We start from the raw sequence: 15,285 nt of genomic DNA on the forward strand, positions 1-15,285 counted from the left end.
GAAAGTAAGTACTATAGTAGCATGTTCCGCGCATCTCCTAGTGATTGAAGCGCTAGTTTCATCAATACCATTTGGCATTCTTGCTTATCAGTTTGATTGACCTCTATTTCTTGTAAAGTGGTTGTGGCAGGAATAAGGAAATGATTTCTGTGGATACTACGTCTGCGAGTCCATCCTCCACACGACCTGTGAGCGGGGCGGGTACTCTGACGAACAATATGAAGTACGTAAATAACAATATTCACAATTTTATTTTATTACCATCATTTGTGTTGAGTTTCATTCATTCATATATATATGTATTGACCCCCTTCTTCAAATTAGATGTTTCGGATGCGGAATGAACTCCTAGCACCAGATCGCATGCGAGCAATTCAAGAGGAATTGGCGGCATTCTTTCTTGACCACGTGATCGCTGAAGACGAAGAATACTATGTGGACCATGCGTCCATAATGTAGGAGATTATATTTGTAAGAGATAATTATTGTATATATGTAGCCGGTAGTGTCGGACGATAGATATACGAGAACTTGTTGTTCGACCAATCTCTCTCGGAGAAGGAGAGGTGGTCAATATCACTTCTCTCTGTATGCATATATGTTCATGACGATCTTTTGTTTCCTTCGTTTGCTTACTAGCTAGCTAGCGTGTCTAGTCCTCTCTATACGTATGTATAGTATACGTAGCGTCGACCAAGCACGGACATAAGAGAGGACACTTCTCTCTATTAATTAGCTATCTAATACAATATATGAAATACCTAAATTAACCCCCCAAAACCCCCAACCCCCCCCCCCTTCAAAAAAAACAAAAACCCCAGCCACAGAAATGCTGACGCGTGGAGGCCTATTGGTTCCGGTTGGTGCCACGAACCGGGACCAAAGGCACTCCTGCCTGGGCTCAGCGCGCAGGCCACGTGGAGGCCCATCTGTCCCGGTTCTGGTTAGAACCGGTACTAAAGGGTCGGGGCATTAGTAATGACCCTTTAGTCCCGGTTCTGGAACCGGGACAAAGGGCCCTTACGAACCGGGACAAAAGGCATGTTTTCTCCTAGTGGATGTAGTTCATGTGCAAGGCATAAAGGCGGACAAACGTAAAATCCAGCTTCTTCACGTGAAACATGTCGAATATGTAATCGAATCGGAGGAAGAACTTATCCACGGGGAAGCTGTCGACATACGACATTTGCCGCGGAAAGTTAACCACATAGAGTGGGTATCCTGGATCTTTCGAGGCGATGAGGCCTTTCTCTACCCGCAGCACATCGTCATGAAGTCTCCTTAGATCACCGAATCTGACCCGTAGCGCTGTTGCAGGTAGGATTGGTTGACCGGGGATATGCCATTTATCCGCATCGGGGATATCTATACGGTCCTGAAGCCGAGGCTGCTGAGGCGGCTGGATCATAGAATCAGCTTTTTTGCCTTTCCTCGCTCTCTTCCTAGACTTCTTTACTACCGGAAGGTCGTCCATAATATGTTGAGACAGCAATTCAGGCACCAACTCATGACGCTCAAACCCTGAGGAGGCGCCAGTATAGACATACTGTTCAGCGCCATCGTCGTCCTCATCCTCATCCATGGCGACGTCATCAGCGACTAATGGAGCCTCCTCCTTACCCCGTCCGCTATCACCCAACCTGACACCCGATGCTAATTGGGTAGGTGGGGTGTTGATGTTCATACCTTGTTGAGGCTGCGTGCTCGTGGGTGTGCTCCCGGCCGCCTCCAGACGAAGCAGACTCTTTAGCCACAACAGGACCCACCCATTGCAACAATCACCAAGCCGCCGCGGTGTCTCGTCGTCATCCCCCACTAGTATTGGAGGAGGCAAATTCTCGTGGCCCGGTTTGACACTGGCCACGGAAACCTTGAAGACGTTCGGGGGGATCGGCCGGCTGTGGAACAATGGTTCCTTCAACTCCATTATCGTCACCTTCCCCACGTCCACCTTCTAGTCGCCGATGGTGTACAATATGGTGCACGGGGTTTCGTCGGCCTGCAAAGAAAAGTCTGCGACGTGAGACATCCGAAAGACAACGAAAACGGCAGATTATACATTTATATTGAAGGGGGCCGGTGTGACAGATACCGTGAGGGCGTCGAGCTTAGCCAAAGACGAAGCACCACCGAGCACGTCCGGTGCGGGAGCAGGTGCGGGAGCCGGTGCGGGAGCAGGTGCTGGTGCAACGCTAGTCGAGCTGCTCCCCAAGAAGTCAGCAAGGGGAAAGTCCTCTGCATTTTTTCTGGATTTTTCCTTGTCCAAGTGAAAACGCCCGTCACCAAGGAAGTAGACAAATCTGCAACCACCTATTTTGTGGCAGCTACCGCTGTTGCGACTGTCTGAGATGATTTCTTCTCAACCGCAATCTCAACCTTCTTGTCGATGTTTTCTTCAGTTAACCTCCGTCTTTCCTTTCTCTCCTCCGTGGTCTCACGGTAGTACTTCTTCCACGTGGCGCCGTCTCCGACACCGTGCACGCGTCCATATGACGGTCGAGTATCCATCGGTTGTCGTTTCAATATGTTCAACGCCCGGTTGAATGGAGTGTCCCACTTGGGCCTCGCCAATGCCTCAGACGGCGAGTCGCTTTCGGCCGCAATCCGGTGCTGCTCTCTCTGCAAAAGGCACAAGGATCGTTTACAAATATGACTAACGTGTGCAGTCGAATTGATCAGAAACTAAAATTACCAGCAGTCTCATGAACTCCGTAATGACCGGTTTTGTCTCGTAAACCTTCTTCACTGGGTCCCAACGGTGCCGGGCCCTGAGAACGTCACGCTCCTGCGGGACGGTGAAATCCGCCAAGGGGTCTGGGATGCCCAGACTCGCGGCTTCCGCGTCCTCCTTGGCCCATTTGGACCTCTTTCCACCGTAACCACGGCTTCCGAGGTGGTGGCTCCCAATGTTCCTCTCTTGAAGCCCCTTCATGTACTTAGACTTTTTTTGGCAGCTTCAGCCTCGCAAGCCTCCTTGAATATTTGAAACTGCTCTTCCGTGATTGTCGGATTATCGTTTACAATCTCGGAGTAGGGTTCCTTCTTGTCGATGATCTTTGCTTTCACTCGATTTTTCCAAGCGGCCAACGCGTCGCTAAACTTGGTCATGGCATGTTTGTTTATCTTCCTCATTGCCGGGTCCTCATCTGGATCTTCATAATCCTTCTCATTCTGGCCCGGGAACAAGAATATCTGGTGAAACTTCTTTAGGAAGGAGCTCCTCATATTTTCTATCTTCTGTAGTTTTTCATCGTTGATGGTGGCGGTTGTCCGTATGATGCAGCCTATTTGATTGCCGTAGCATCGACGCGCTTCCTCGGGCGCCTTTGGCTCAAAATTGCCGTCGTCCACCTCCGTGACCACCAGTCTAGTAGTCCTGAGTTTCTTAGGAAGCCGTTGCCTCTTTGCTTTCGGTTCTACACCGGCTCCGCTCCCCGAGGCAGCGCCGGTCTCAGTCTCAGCGCCGGTCTCGATGCCGGTCTGAGTCTCAGTGCCGGTCTCAGTCTCAGCACCGGTCTGCGTGTCGGTCTCAGTCCCCGATGCCACCGGTGGACCCAGCAACAACATCGGTTGATCGTCGGCAAGGCTAAAAAATTCGTCTGCCGCCCGGTAGACGTCGTTACAATCAACAGAACCCTGTCCTTCATCGTTGCTAGCCATGTTTCCTATGATTAAATCTAGTCAATTAATTCTAGACCTAATAAAATGAATAATGACATAAAAAAGGCCTATTGTTTTGCAGGAATGTTGACTCCTTCCTGGTGCGGCAAATCCAGGGCACTCGATATGTCCTAGTTTGTAGCGCAAGTCATGCCGAAATTCATGAAAAATTTCGGCATGACCTTTGCTAAAAAGTGGACAAATCGAGGGCCTGAAATTTGCCGGAACAGAAATGAATCAACATTCCGGCAAAACATAGGCCACTCAGCATCATTCCCTGGAAACAACAAAGCCACTTGGGCACAATCGAACAACTTCAATGAAAAGATATAACATGATCAAACACTATTGAGGAATTTGCATATAACATGGCCACTTCAATGAAAAGATATAATCAACAATAATGGAATATGCAAATGAACATCAATGACATATATCATATAAAAACAGTCTTGTTTTTTGTTTACATAGCAACAATTAGTTTGACCAAGTTTTTGAAAAGAAAAACAATTCTGTTTTTTGTTTATAGCTAAATGCCATAGCTACTGTTTTTTATAGCTAAATACTTTTGTTTTTTGTCTAAAGCTAAAAGTCTAGGAACTCCATTTTCTCTAACCCTTCTAACCTCACCAAAATTTCCACAACAAGACCTTAGTTTAAAGCTAAATGGAATTACTGTTTAGGCATTTTCATAAAAATTACCCTAGCTAATTTCATAAAAAATTGCTAATCATTTTTCCTAAATGCTACAAAATGCCTACTGCCCTAAAAAAAATCTAGGGTTCATATGAACACCTAGGGTTCATATGAGCATCAACACAATATCAACATATATACGAATTGCCCTAGCAGAGAGAGAGAGGAGGGTAGGGGACAGGAGAGGCAGAGCCTTACGGTCGGCGGCGAGGGCAGGCTCTGGCTCGGGTGGCGGCGGTGAGGTCGAGGGCGGCGGCGGTGAGCTCGAGGGAGGCGACGGTGAGGTCGACGATGGCCTCGGGCGGCGGCTGTGAGGTCTAGGGCGGCCTCGGGCGGCGGCGGTGTGGTCGAAGGCGGCCTCGAGCGGTGGCGGTGTGGTCGAAGGCAGCAGGGTGACGGCGGCGATGAAGCAGTTGGGGGACAGGGGGGCCGGGAGTAGAGAGGGGGGAAGGACTTAGCGAAATTTTGAGCCCGGGCTGCCGGGATTTGAGTCAAGCTAGCAGTAGCACGTTTTGCCGAAACGCGCTATAGCTAAGATAGCTATAGCGTGTTCCAGAGAAACGCGCTACAGCTATTCCTTTTTGTTTTCTTTTTCTTTTTCTTTTTTTCTTTACATTTTCTTTTTTTCATTTCTCCTTTTTTTCTATTTCTTTCATTTTCATTTACTTTTCTACTTATTTTTCTATTTATTTTCTTTTTCATAGCAGTAGCGCTCTACAGCATAAACGCGCTGCTACAAAGTTTTTAGCAGTAGCGTGCTTCTGGGTGAACCGCTACTACTATTCCTAGCCTACCGGCATTAGTGAGGGAATTTTAGTAGTAGCGCTTTTCCGTGAAGACGCGCTACTGCTAAAACAATGGTTGTAGCGTGGTTTTGCAACAAGCGCTACTACTAAGTAGCGCTAGCGTCGAGTTTTGACCAACGCTACTACTATACCTCTGTGTATAAGGTTTTCCCTAGTAGTGGGAGGGGCGCCCCACCTGTCCTTGTGGGCAAACCACCTCCCTGGCTGCTACCCCCTCTCCTTGGAGGAGAGGTCAGGGCTGGCCGGCCTCCTCAACCCCTATATAAATATAGGGAGGCGCAAGGGGAGGGGCTCACCCCTTTGCCTAGCTTCAACCCTCCCCATCTCTCCCTTCTCCTCATCCCGGTTTTGCTTGGCAAAGCCCTGCCGGTACTCCACCACCATCATCACCACTCCGCCGTTATGCTGATTGTCATCCCATCTACTTCTCCCCCCCTTCATTTGCTGGATCAAGGAGGAGAAGGCGTCATCGAGTTGCACATGTGCTAAACTCGAAGGTGTCGTCCGTTCGGCGCTAGATCGGTATGGATCGTGATTGGATCGCTAAGAGTACGACTACATCAACCACATTATATACGCTTCCGCTTTTGGTCTACAAGGATAAGTAGACACACTCCCCTTTAGTTGTTATGCATCTCCTAGATTAGATCTTGGGTGTTTTGTAGGAAAACAATTGATTTTTGTGCAATGTTCCCCATCAAAGTCTTGGCCTTCTCGAGCTCCTATTTGATCGTCGTCTCTTTGCTTCTCCAACTCGATCTCCTTCCTCTCAATTTCGAGCTTATTCTCCGCCCTCTTTTGTCCTAATCCATCGTCTCCTTCTGCATATCCAACATGAGTTTGTCCCTCTCCTCTTTCTTGTTCTCCCTCACCGAAAAATGTCCGTCCATGTGGAGGACATTTTTGTTGCTGCGGCGTCACGGGAGTCCCTTGCCTTCTCCCACTTGTTCCCCATGACTTGTCGGTTATCCTTTGGCATGGTGGCTCTTCCATTCTCCACGACAACATTTTCATCTTCTTTGTCCAACCCAATTGATTAGTGGGAGCTTGAGCCATCATTCCTCTTCTTGTCGGCCTTGAGATCGGCCACAAGTTGTGTCTACTTTGGTCGGCCATTCAATATGATCCAACAATGGCTAAACACAAATGGCTTCTTCTCCCTTTTGTGGTACATAGTGGCCCCCGCTGTCGTCTAGCAAAAAAATATGTATGAGCATGAATGCAAAACAAACAAGCATATGCAAATGATGACAAGATGAAGTAGCTTACGTGAGATGCTACTCCCATCCCACTTTGAGGGCGGTCAGTCACTTGTGAGTAGTAGCCGGCGTACTTGTTCACTTCACCTTGAATGATCCCCCACCGATGTTGGAGATATGCCACATTGCGGTTGGTGATGATAGGATACGGCTCCACATATTCATTTTTCTCACGATATTCCTTCTAAATCTTCTCCCCATACTTGTTTCCCTTTTGCTTGGTGCCGCATATTGGATCCATAGTGGTGGCCAACCAAGCTTTTACCAACAAGATATCTCAAAAACTGAGAATGCCTGACCTCTTGCCTTTCCTGTATTTGGCTTCTTCTTCTTCTTCTTGCTTGGATTGGGAATTCAAGTTGTCCCAACTTCAAATGAATGGTCAATTTGGATCCCCCAATTCATACTCCATTTGAGTCGGACCATGATTATCATTGATCATGTCCGACATGAACAACTCCTAAATGATCATGGTTTGCAAGCATTCATCATGTACGAAATAAACTAGTGGTCTATGCAAAACATTGAACATGGCATACGCAAATTTGATTGGAAAGGAGCTACAAAACACATAATGAGTCTTGTTGTGTCATTCCGTCGAACAGGTTATGGGCAGCACGGGCGTCGCTGGTGTTAGTGCTTGTCCGCACCCGAAGAAGCAGCGAGTGACACACGTCCACTGGCGACATCTGCATGGGCGGAAAGCTGACCTCAATGCCCCAACTGGCCGTCATACCGTCCTCTGTCCTAACCTAGTCTGGCAACACAATCCTTGTCAACGGCAGGATGGATGGGGTGCGGGGTTCCGGGTGTGGCGGGGGGACAATTGCTCGTCCATGTTCACATCCGCTCCCTGCGACGCCGTCACACCGCTTCCCTCTCTTGCTGTCGGCGGCGCCGGTTCCTCCAGGTGATGTTCTCCGGCTTGCACGACGAAGTCGAGGACTGGACGCCAACGGACAAGGCGGGCGCAGCCTCCGTCACGGCGATCGGGGACGGGCTGGATGACATCTAGGGCGGCGTATTAGGACCAGCGGTGAGGCTAGGGAGCAAGGTTGGCGGACGGCGAGGGCTCGGACGCGGGAAGGGGGGGTTTGATGAATTTGGTGCAATTTGTGGTGGGGTAGTGTTGTCAGGTCCGACGTGGCGGAAGCTCCCAAACGCGCCCGGGCGTCCTATATTTTGGCTGGATATGAGGGGTGCCGATAAGGCTGGGCACCTTTGTCAAGCTGGGTGAGCATGCCGTGGTGATGGCACAGTCCAAACAAGCCATTCATGCTGCGAGTTTTGCTTCTGAGACCACTGCATAGCGATCATTTCTCTAATTTATATGTACAAATTTGAGTCAACTGTGGAAAAATTCCGTACAGATATGCGTATGTACCTATTCATTTTTTATGACAAGATCAGTTTTGTTTGTGTCAAAAAACGAGGTAAAAAAAATTTCTAACTTATACATTTAGTCAGTTTCAAAGCTACAAACTGAATATAGAATATATTCTAAGATGCAGATTGAATGCTTTCATTCCCTACAAACTAAAAACTACTCCCTGCGTTCCACAATATAAGAAACGATCTTATGTGGGACGAAGGGAATACAAAATTGGCCATCAAAATTATCACCAAGTAGCCGAGAGAGTTATTTTCTAAACACACCAAATACGGGGTTATACATACTTACCAGAAAATGCATACATGTTGGCTATCCAAATTCACCAATAAACAAAAAAGAGGAGCAACATAATCACTGTAGCAATGTCATGCACTATTTTCTTTTTGAAGTGACAAGCAAGCTTGCTAAAGATGACAAGTAACTTGAGGTACAGCCTCAAAGCGTGTTTTCATGGTTAAGCTTAGCAATCTTATCATTTATGCGTCTCTGATGGCCAACGCAACTATGACGAGCACAACGGAGCTCACCATACCCATCTAAGTAAAGTCTCACACATGCAGACCAAGTAGCAGTGAAGGTACAGAGAAGGTTCACAAATAAAGTCTCAAAGATGCAGACCACGTAGCAACTAAAGTACAGAGAAGGTTCACAAATAACGTCTCACACAGTCACACGTGCACACCAGGTAGTAGCAACTAAACCAGGTAGTAGCAACTAAGTACAGAGAAGCTTCACATATAAAGTCTCACACATGCAGACCAAGTAGCGACTGAGGTACAGAGAAGGTTCACAAATAAAGTCCACATGCAGACCAAGTAGCAACTAAGGTACAGAGAAGGTTCACAAATGAAGTCTCACACATGCAGACCAAGTAGCACCTAAGGTACAGAAGAAGGTTCACAAATAAAGTTCCACCAATACAGAGCACCAACAAAAATAACCATCACTCTGACTCATTCCCTTTGGCAGGTGGTGCAGCAACCCTCGCCATTCTTCGCATAAAAGATGGTGCCCTCAGAAAGAGTACGTAGAACAAAGCACAGACGATAAGAAGCTGCATCTTTCCAGATTTTAAAGCGGCTCCAACCAAAACAAGATAAAGCTTATCTGTCACGATAAACTTAAGCTTGGTGAAACGCGACTTTAGCGAGTCACTAGCGGCGGCCTTTGAATCTTGATTTACCCTGCTCAAAAAGTGTCTGCACATAGCCACGTCAATATAATAGGAAAAGAAAAAAGTTAAAACAAACATGTTTATCTATACAAACCTGAAGATTAATTCGGCCTTATCTTTGTCAACATTGTAGAACCTTTTACGGTAAAGGCAAGGACGGGGATTTTCTGGGCACGGTGTCCTATGCACCACCACCTCAAACCAAAACTACAAAACAACATTAAATGGAGCAATTAAGACATCGGAAGGGCATATTAATAGGGTAATTGCAAGCTTTGAGCAATTAAGACATCGGAACGGCATATTAATAGGGTAATTGCAAGCTTTGAGACATGGTGCCATGCGATGCCGAAATCTCGGTCACCCACTTGCGCTTTGTGAGATTACTAATTAATATAGGACTTTTTGCAATACGATGACAGCTACTCAATTAATAGATGAGATACGCAGCCGTGAGTGGGCCATGATTCTTTAAATCCGTATGGATAGAGCTTTGTCTGGTAGTTGAGTTTTGGCACTTGCATACATCCGCAGATGTGTTGGAATTAAAACTCTGTTGGGTGACTTGATGGCCTGCATGTCATTCCGAATGGTCTTTGCTGCGAATTAAGCGCAGCCTGTTCGAGTTAATGGGGTGGCTTATGCGGGGCATGCATTTTAAATATGCTTCTTGCAGGTGGGTGTATGAAGAATGGTGCTGATCTTAGCATCAGGTTGGCTGGGTAGAGGACAAATTTATTTAGGTGTGATTACTTTAAGTAGGCTACTGTATGTAACTTGGTGTGAGCTATGATTCGGCCACGTCGTAAAAACTTCCATGTTGTCGGATAAAAGTAGCTTAGTAGACTGAAATAATAGTACCACATGATGCATTATCTACTAGCGTTGATTGTGCGGTAGGTGAGCATACAGTAGACACTTGAGGATCAGGGGAAACATGGAAAACAACACTTGAGTACACAGAGGATCCACATGAACCTCAACTTATGGTGACTAGTGCAAGTAGAGCAACCTCATTGCCATGGATACACAGGATTGCTATTTGAAACTTCGATACGCAGCCTAGTGCAAATGAAACCCAAGTAAGACCACATATGGTCTGCAATATTATGATTTAAACAACCGTTTACACACCTTGTCCTGCGGTGGCCGGGCAGAGCCACCAGCTGGCGTAGAGAACATGCGTGTGCACATAGATCCCACGGGTTTGCTGCTTGGTGCGATGCGAGCTGGCCTGAAAGCACCGCCATGTAGTGCAGCCGTCTGCAACGAAGAAGCAGAAAATAAGTTTCAATTACCACACAAGAGGGAAGGAGCAGGCAGATTTGATAGTAGGGGGGCGTACACTTTGAGAACCAGCCAAATTAACTGTAAGGTACAAAGCATATTCAAAGTATGGAAACATCTTTGTTATTTCTTATTACTGACTGTAACTAAGGGTGCAATCTTTTTCTGTCAGTGCAGCTATTTTCATGAGGAAACATATACTTTGCTACCCCCCTGTACTTCCTCTTGTGTAGTGATGATAGGTTTCCGCTAGGGAGATTTCTGTTACCCAATTATTATTATCCAAAAAGAGGGATAGCAGTAAGATTTTGATGTGGAGCAGGAAGACTTCACCCCTCAGCTTGGATGTTTGGCAACAAAATATTGTCTAGGCAACTAAACGCCAATATCCTGCACAAGATTTCTCTGTAATTATAATTGTCGACATTGAAAGAATATAAGGGTCTGATTTTAACAACTCAGTTTGTTATGTGTTGCTGAATGATTTTGAAAAATAGCTGCTTTTGAATAGGTTGTAGATACTGAAACAAAATGCCCTTTTTTTTTCAGATACATAAAATCTGGAGCATTGCAGTTGGGTGTCCAAGTGAGGAAAAAGCAAAGGGTAACGGGCTTGCAAAATCCTTGTGTGCTGCTGTAAGATGAGGAACATGAGATAACCTGGGGTGAGCAGTGGGAAGTGAAACCAGAGTGGGCTGAGCAGTGGCCCTTGAGTGGATCGAAGGAAGCCTGCAAAGATCAGATCTCGATTACGATTAGCTAGGTGTGGAACCGATAAGAGAAATTGGTGGGCATGGTCAAAGGCCTACCCCTGGGAGCTGGATGTGGCCCCTCTCAAGCGCCGGCAGATGGCCGGCCAACCTTCTAGTCGCGGAACGAAGCACGGCCGCCATCTCTTGGCCTGCAAATTAGAAATCCCCACTGGGTCAAGATTGAGTTGACCAGCACAACACCTACACGGGAACGGCTTGCTCTTAACCTTCACCTGTGGGGCTTAGCTCGAAATGGAAGTGGTGGGGACGAGCTGTGCTTTCGCTGCCGCCGCCGACCGCCGCCGCCGGCGGTCGAAATGGAAAGGGGAACGGGGGCACGGGGAGGAAGGAGCACTCTGTTTTATTGCTAACAGGCCCTGGTCTTTTACGAGCCCAACAGCCCATATGCAGGAAAAAAAATAAACAGCTCAGTTGTGGACGACTGTCCGGCTAGAGGCCTTCTAAACATCTATGCCTCCTTTAGTTTGTACTCCCTCCGTTCCTAAATATAAGTCTTTTTAGATATTTCAAATGGATTACAACATACAGATGTATGTAGACATATTTTAAAGTGTAGATTCACTTATTTTGCTCTGTATGTAGTCACTTATTGAAATCTCTAGAAAGACTTATATTTGGGAACGGAGGGAGTAGTAATCTTGTAGGAATTTCATAGGGTAGGATTTTCAAAGGAAAAATTCCTATGAAGCCTTTTGGTTTGTAGGAATGGATTCCTATTCCTATGTAGGATAAGAACAAATCCTTCACATTTCAAAGGAAAAAAAGTATTAGCCTAGACTTAATGAAAATTTTTCTATCCTATGTATCAAATGACATATTTTTCTCTATAGAAATTGAGATGCTTGACATCTCACTTCCTATGATTTTCTTATTTCTATGAAATTCGTATCATATGAATCAAAGGAGGCCCTAACACCCCAAAAATATAGGAGATGATTCAAACATGCAAATATGTAGGAGATGATTCAAAAAGGAGGCCCTAACTTATTGGTATGATAAAAAAAAGGAATCAAATATGTAGGAGATGATTCGAACATGCAAAAGAACATATCTCTAGCCCATCTCTTCGTGCTTCCTGCAGTTTGGTCAGAGAAGGTTATGATGTGAGCTCATAGAAAGGGCTAATACTGCGATTTGATCTATATATCATGCTATGAGCATCTCCAATAGCTGCCCTATTTTAGGGCACCAAAAGAGGGTGTTGTAACAAACATAAACGGGCACCAAAACTGATATATATCTTTTTTGGGCATGAGCAAGTGCCGTCTCCAACGGCTGCCCTATAATAGTGCACCAAAAACGTTAGTTCTCCTCCTCCCACCATTATCACCCCACAAGCATGGCTCGGAGTTTCTGCTGCCGACCACCCTCGTCCGACCGCCTGCTCTGGGTCCTTGACGCCAACGACCATGTCTATGGTGTGCGCCAAGTCCTGATCTGTCGGGTAGCCGAACTGCACACAACCACAAACCAACGAACTACCGTGTCTGCTGGCGACCAAAACAACTTGCCGTAGTTCAGATAAACTAAACAAATCGACTTCTGAATGGCAATCTTTCGAGCTCAAGATAAACTGAACTTGCCACGCTGATGTTTATCTAAACAAAACAACATCTGAATGTCAATCTTCCAGGCTCAAGGTACATCCGAATGTCTATCCAAATTTGAACTACAGGCCAATGCACGCACAGCAGCTGATGTCTATCTGAATTTCAGCAAGCCGGACAAAAGTTCTCTTTGACTTTCTATACGGCAACTTTTTGTCTGGCTAGCCGGACTGTCCGGCCACTGATCTCCGCTCCAACATCTGACACGTGTGCTAGCCTCTATTCAATCAACCCTGTCGGACTGTCCGGCTATGTCCTGCATGCACGCAGTGAGAGGTCCACGGGCCATCTATCCTCTCTCTTGCCTACCCCATCTACCTCTTCATGGCAAGGACCATATATAACTTCATCCCACCTCTTCACTAGGGTTAGCAAAGAATATGAATGGATCTTGTGAGAGCTTTGCTCATCTTACCTTCTCTTAAAGGATCAAGACAACTCAAAAGGGAAGAATCCTCCTTATCAAGACCTTCACATCCTTTGGATTGAAGAAGACTCTCTCAAGACCACATCTCTCACTACCGTGACCTTGGCTCAATTGCCAAGTGACACGCGCATCATAGGTACTAGGGTGAACTCTATCATTTATGTGTGTCTACTTTGGATGATACACTACTTCATCCTCCTCTCTCGTGCATACATAGGTTTGAGCTAAGCTTCACACATGTAGAGGAAGAGGTCATGCACAAGAGAGTCTACACCAACCAAGAGGGGAGAGTGGAAGCTGAAATAGAAGAGAGAAGGAGAAGGAAAAACGGATATTCGTTTCTGAGTCCGGGCTCATATGATCCCGAAATCAGCATCGTCCAATAGCATGGGGATCTATGCTGTCCGTGGTATTTTCTCTCCGTATAGCTTAGGTATCATAGTAAAAATGGCCAGGTCGTGTAGGCGCATTAAATATGATGGCAGCTCGTACAGGCGAAACAGCTAATCCACCCACGGCTCAGCCAATTTCGTGAGCCAGACTGAGGCTGGTCGTAATGGAAGTATTATAAATGGTATCATGTATGTCAACTAGAATTTTTGGATGATGTGGCACATAATTAAACAAGAAAAGAGAGAGTGTGGTATCATATCATGATACCGTATCATATTAAATATTGTATTATTTTGTGTCATGCATGACAATTAATAAGGCAACCTTAAAATACTAACTTATGATACTATGGATTACGAACGTAGTACTCACCATTACAACCAGCCTGAGCCGTCTGCGTCGCACTCACGCGCACCCGGCCAACCATGAATTTAATGCAACTCCTCTTAGCTTTCTATAATTGACCCCATCATCCTGTAGCCCTTTGTTATATCTTAATGACCATTGGCCCGTACGTAAACATCAAACACGAGTCAACTTAAACAACAGCGGCAACATGTTTTTAATACATGCCTAACAGTTGTTTCTAATCGCAAAACAAACCACTGTCCGTCAGCCAGAGATAGAACGTTCCTCCTCCAAACAGATTCTACATTACGGAGTGTTGTATATTCCAATCCAGGATGACAAATCAGAAAAGCTTTTTAAGCTTAAATACACAAGGAACTCAAGTTGACAATCGGAAAGCATCACATACACACTGGGCATCATGGCATCACACTTGTTAACGCACTCTCGAATTCTTGCATGCGTTAGGACGGACACCACAAAGAACTGAAAGAAGAGTGCCCTGCCTAACTAGCAGACTAGGACGAACATTGGGCGCCTGTGCTGCTCTGCAAATCTAGAAACTTACGCCTGTGTACACCGTCGCTTTGCTCCTCTGCTGCTAACATCATTTTCCCCAGCGGATTCAACTTCCTCCACAGCGTACATTATGTCCGATCCGTCATGCACATCCGAGTCGCCACCATTTTCGTCAATTGTGGACTGGTGTGCCACTCAAAAATAAATTGTGGACTTGTGTGGAAAAAGGACATACTATCTTTGTTCCAAGTTAATTGAAGTTTTAGCTAGGTTTGACTATAATTTGATGTGTTTGATCAATTTTATAGAAAAGTATATCAATATCTACAACACTAAATTACTTCCATTAGATTCTTCCAGACAGTCTCCAAACCTTCACATACTTGTCCTTGGCAAACCACAATGACTCTTGGTTGCTCAGACCGACGCCTAACCGTCGAGTGGATGCACAGTCCACAAGAGTAATAGACACAAGCTACACTTCAATCTATTTCATCATGATGCTCAATGACTTAACATATTTTAGGCTTTGGATTCTCTCTTTGTATTCTAGCAATTCTCTTAGTGGATTGGGGTGCTCAGCAAACTCTTGCTAACTCAAATGGATCAGCCAGCCGTTGGAGGTTGGGGAGGAGCAACTATTTATAGCTTGAGCAACCCCGAGGTGGATGCAAAATGACCAATAGGGGTTCGCGCCACCTAACGGCCAACCGACATGTGGCATAATGGTGGGATTTCAAATTATCCCACGACTTCACTTGAGGAACAAGTCAAGTGGACTCAATGCCAGTGATTCTTTCTCTCTCAGTCCCGAAGAACTTTGTCTCTTAACTCATAGAACAATCACTCAGCACATTGAGATTTCTCTTTTCTTCACACGAAGAAATAGGTTTTGGATTGAGCAACAACGACAACCTAATTATCACTGTAACTTGGACACCCC

At 45.9% G+C, this 15,285-nt stretch overlaps 1 protein-coding gene across 4 annotated transcripts in view; it reads right to left on the minus strand.

The window, feature by feature from the left end:
- Positions 1 to 8,436: 8,436 nt before the first annotated feature.
- Positions 8,437 to 15,285, minus strand: part of LOC119294752 — an 11,694-nt gene continuing 4,845 nt past the window's right edge. Inside the window, exons 4-9 of one of the 4 annotated variants that reach the window (XM_037573026.1) lie at positions 11,261 to 11,409; positions 11,085 to 11,176; positions 10,936 to 11,004; positions 10,123 to 10,251; positions 9,083 to 9,195; positions 8,437 to 9,013 (exon numbers count right to left, since the gene is read on the minus strand). In XM_037573026.1, coding sequence (XP_037428923.1) covers positions 8,758 to 9,013; positions 9,083 to 9,195; positions 10,123 to 10,251; positions 10,936 to 11,004; positions 11,085 to 11,176; positions 11,261 to 11,409 — 808 coding nt within the window. In that variant the 3' untranslated portion in view covers positions 8,437 to 8,757. Of the gene's footprint in view, positions 9,014 to 9,082; positions 9,196 to 10,122; positions 10,252 to 10,935; positions 11,005 to 11,084; positions 11,177 to 11,260; positions 15,280 to 15,285 lie in introns of those variants that run through there. The other 3 variants (XM_037573013.1, XM_037573020.1, XM_037573034.1) reach the window with 3 other exon arrangements.

Source organism: Triticum dicoccoides, chromosome 1A (assembly GCF_002162155.2).
Source record: "Triticum dicoccoides isolate Atlit2015 ecotype Zavitan chromosome 1A, WEW_v2.0, whole genome shotgun sequence".
In the NCBI taxonomy this organism is placed as follows: Eukaryota; Viridiplantae; Streptophyta; class Magnoliopsida; order Poales; family Poaceae; genus Triticum; species Triticum dicoccoides.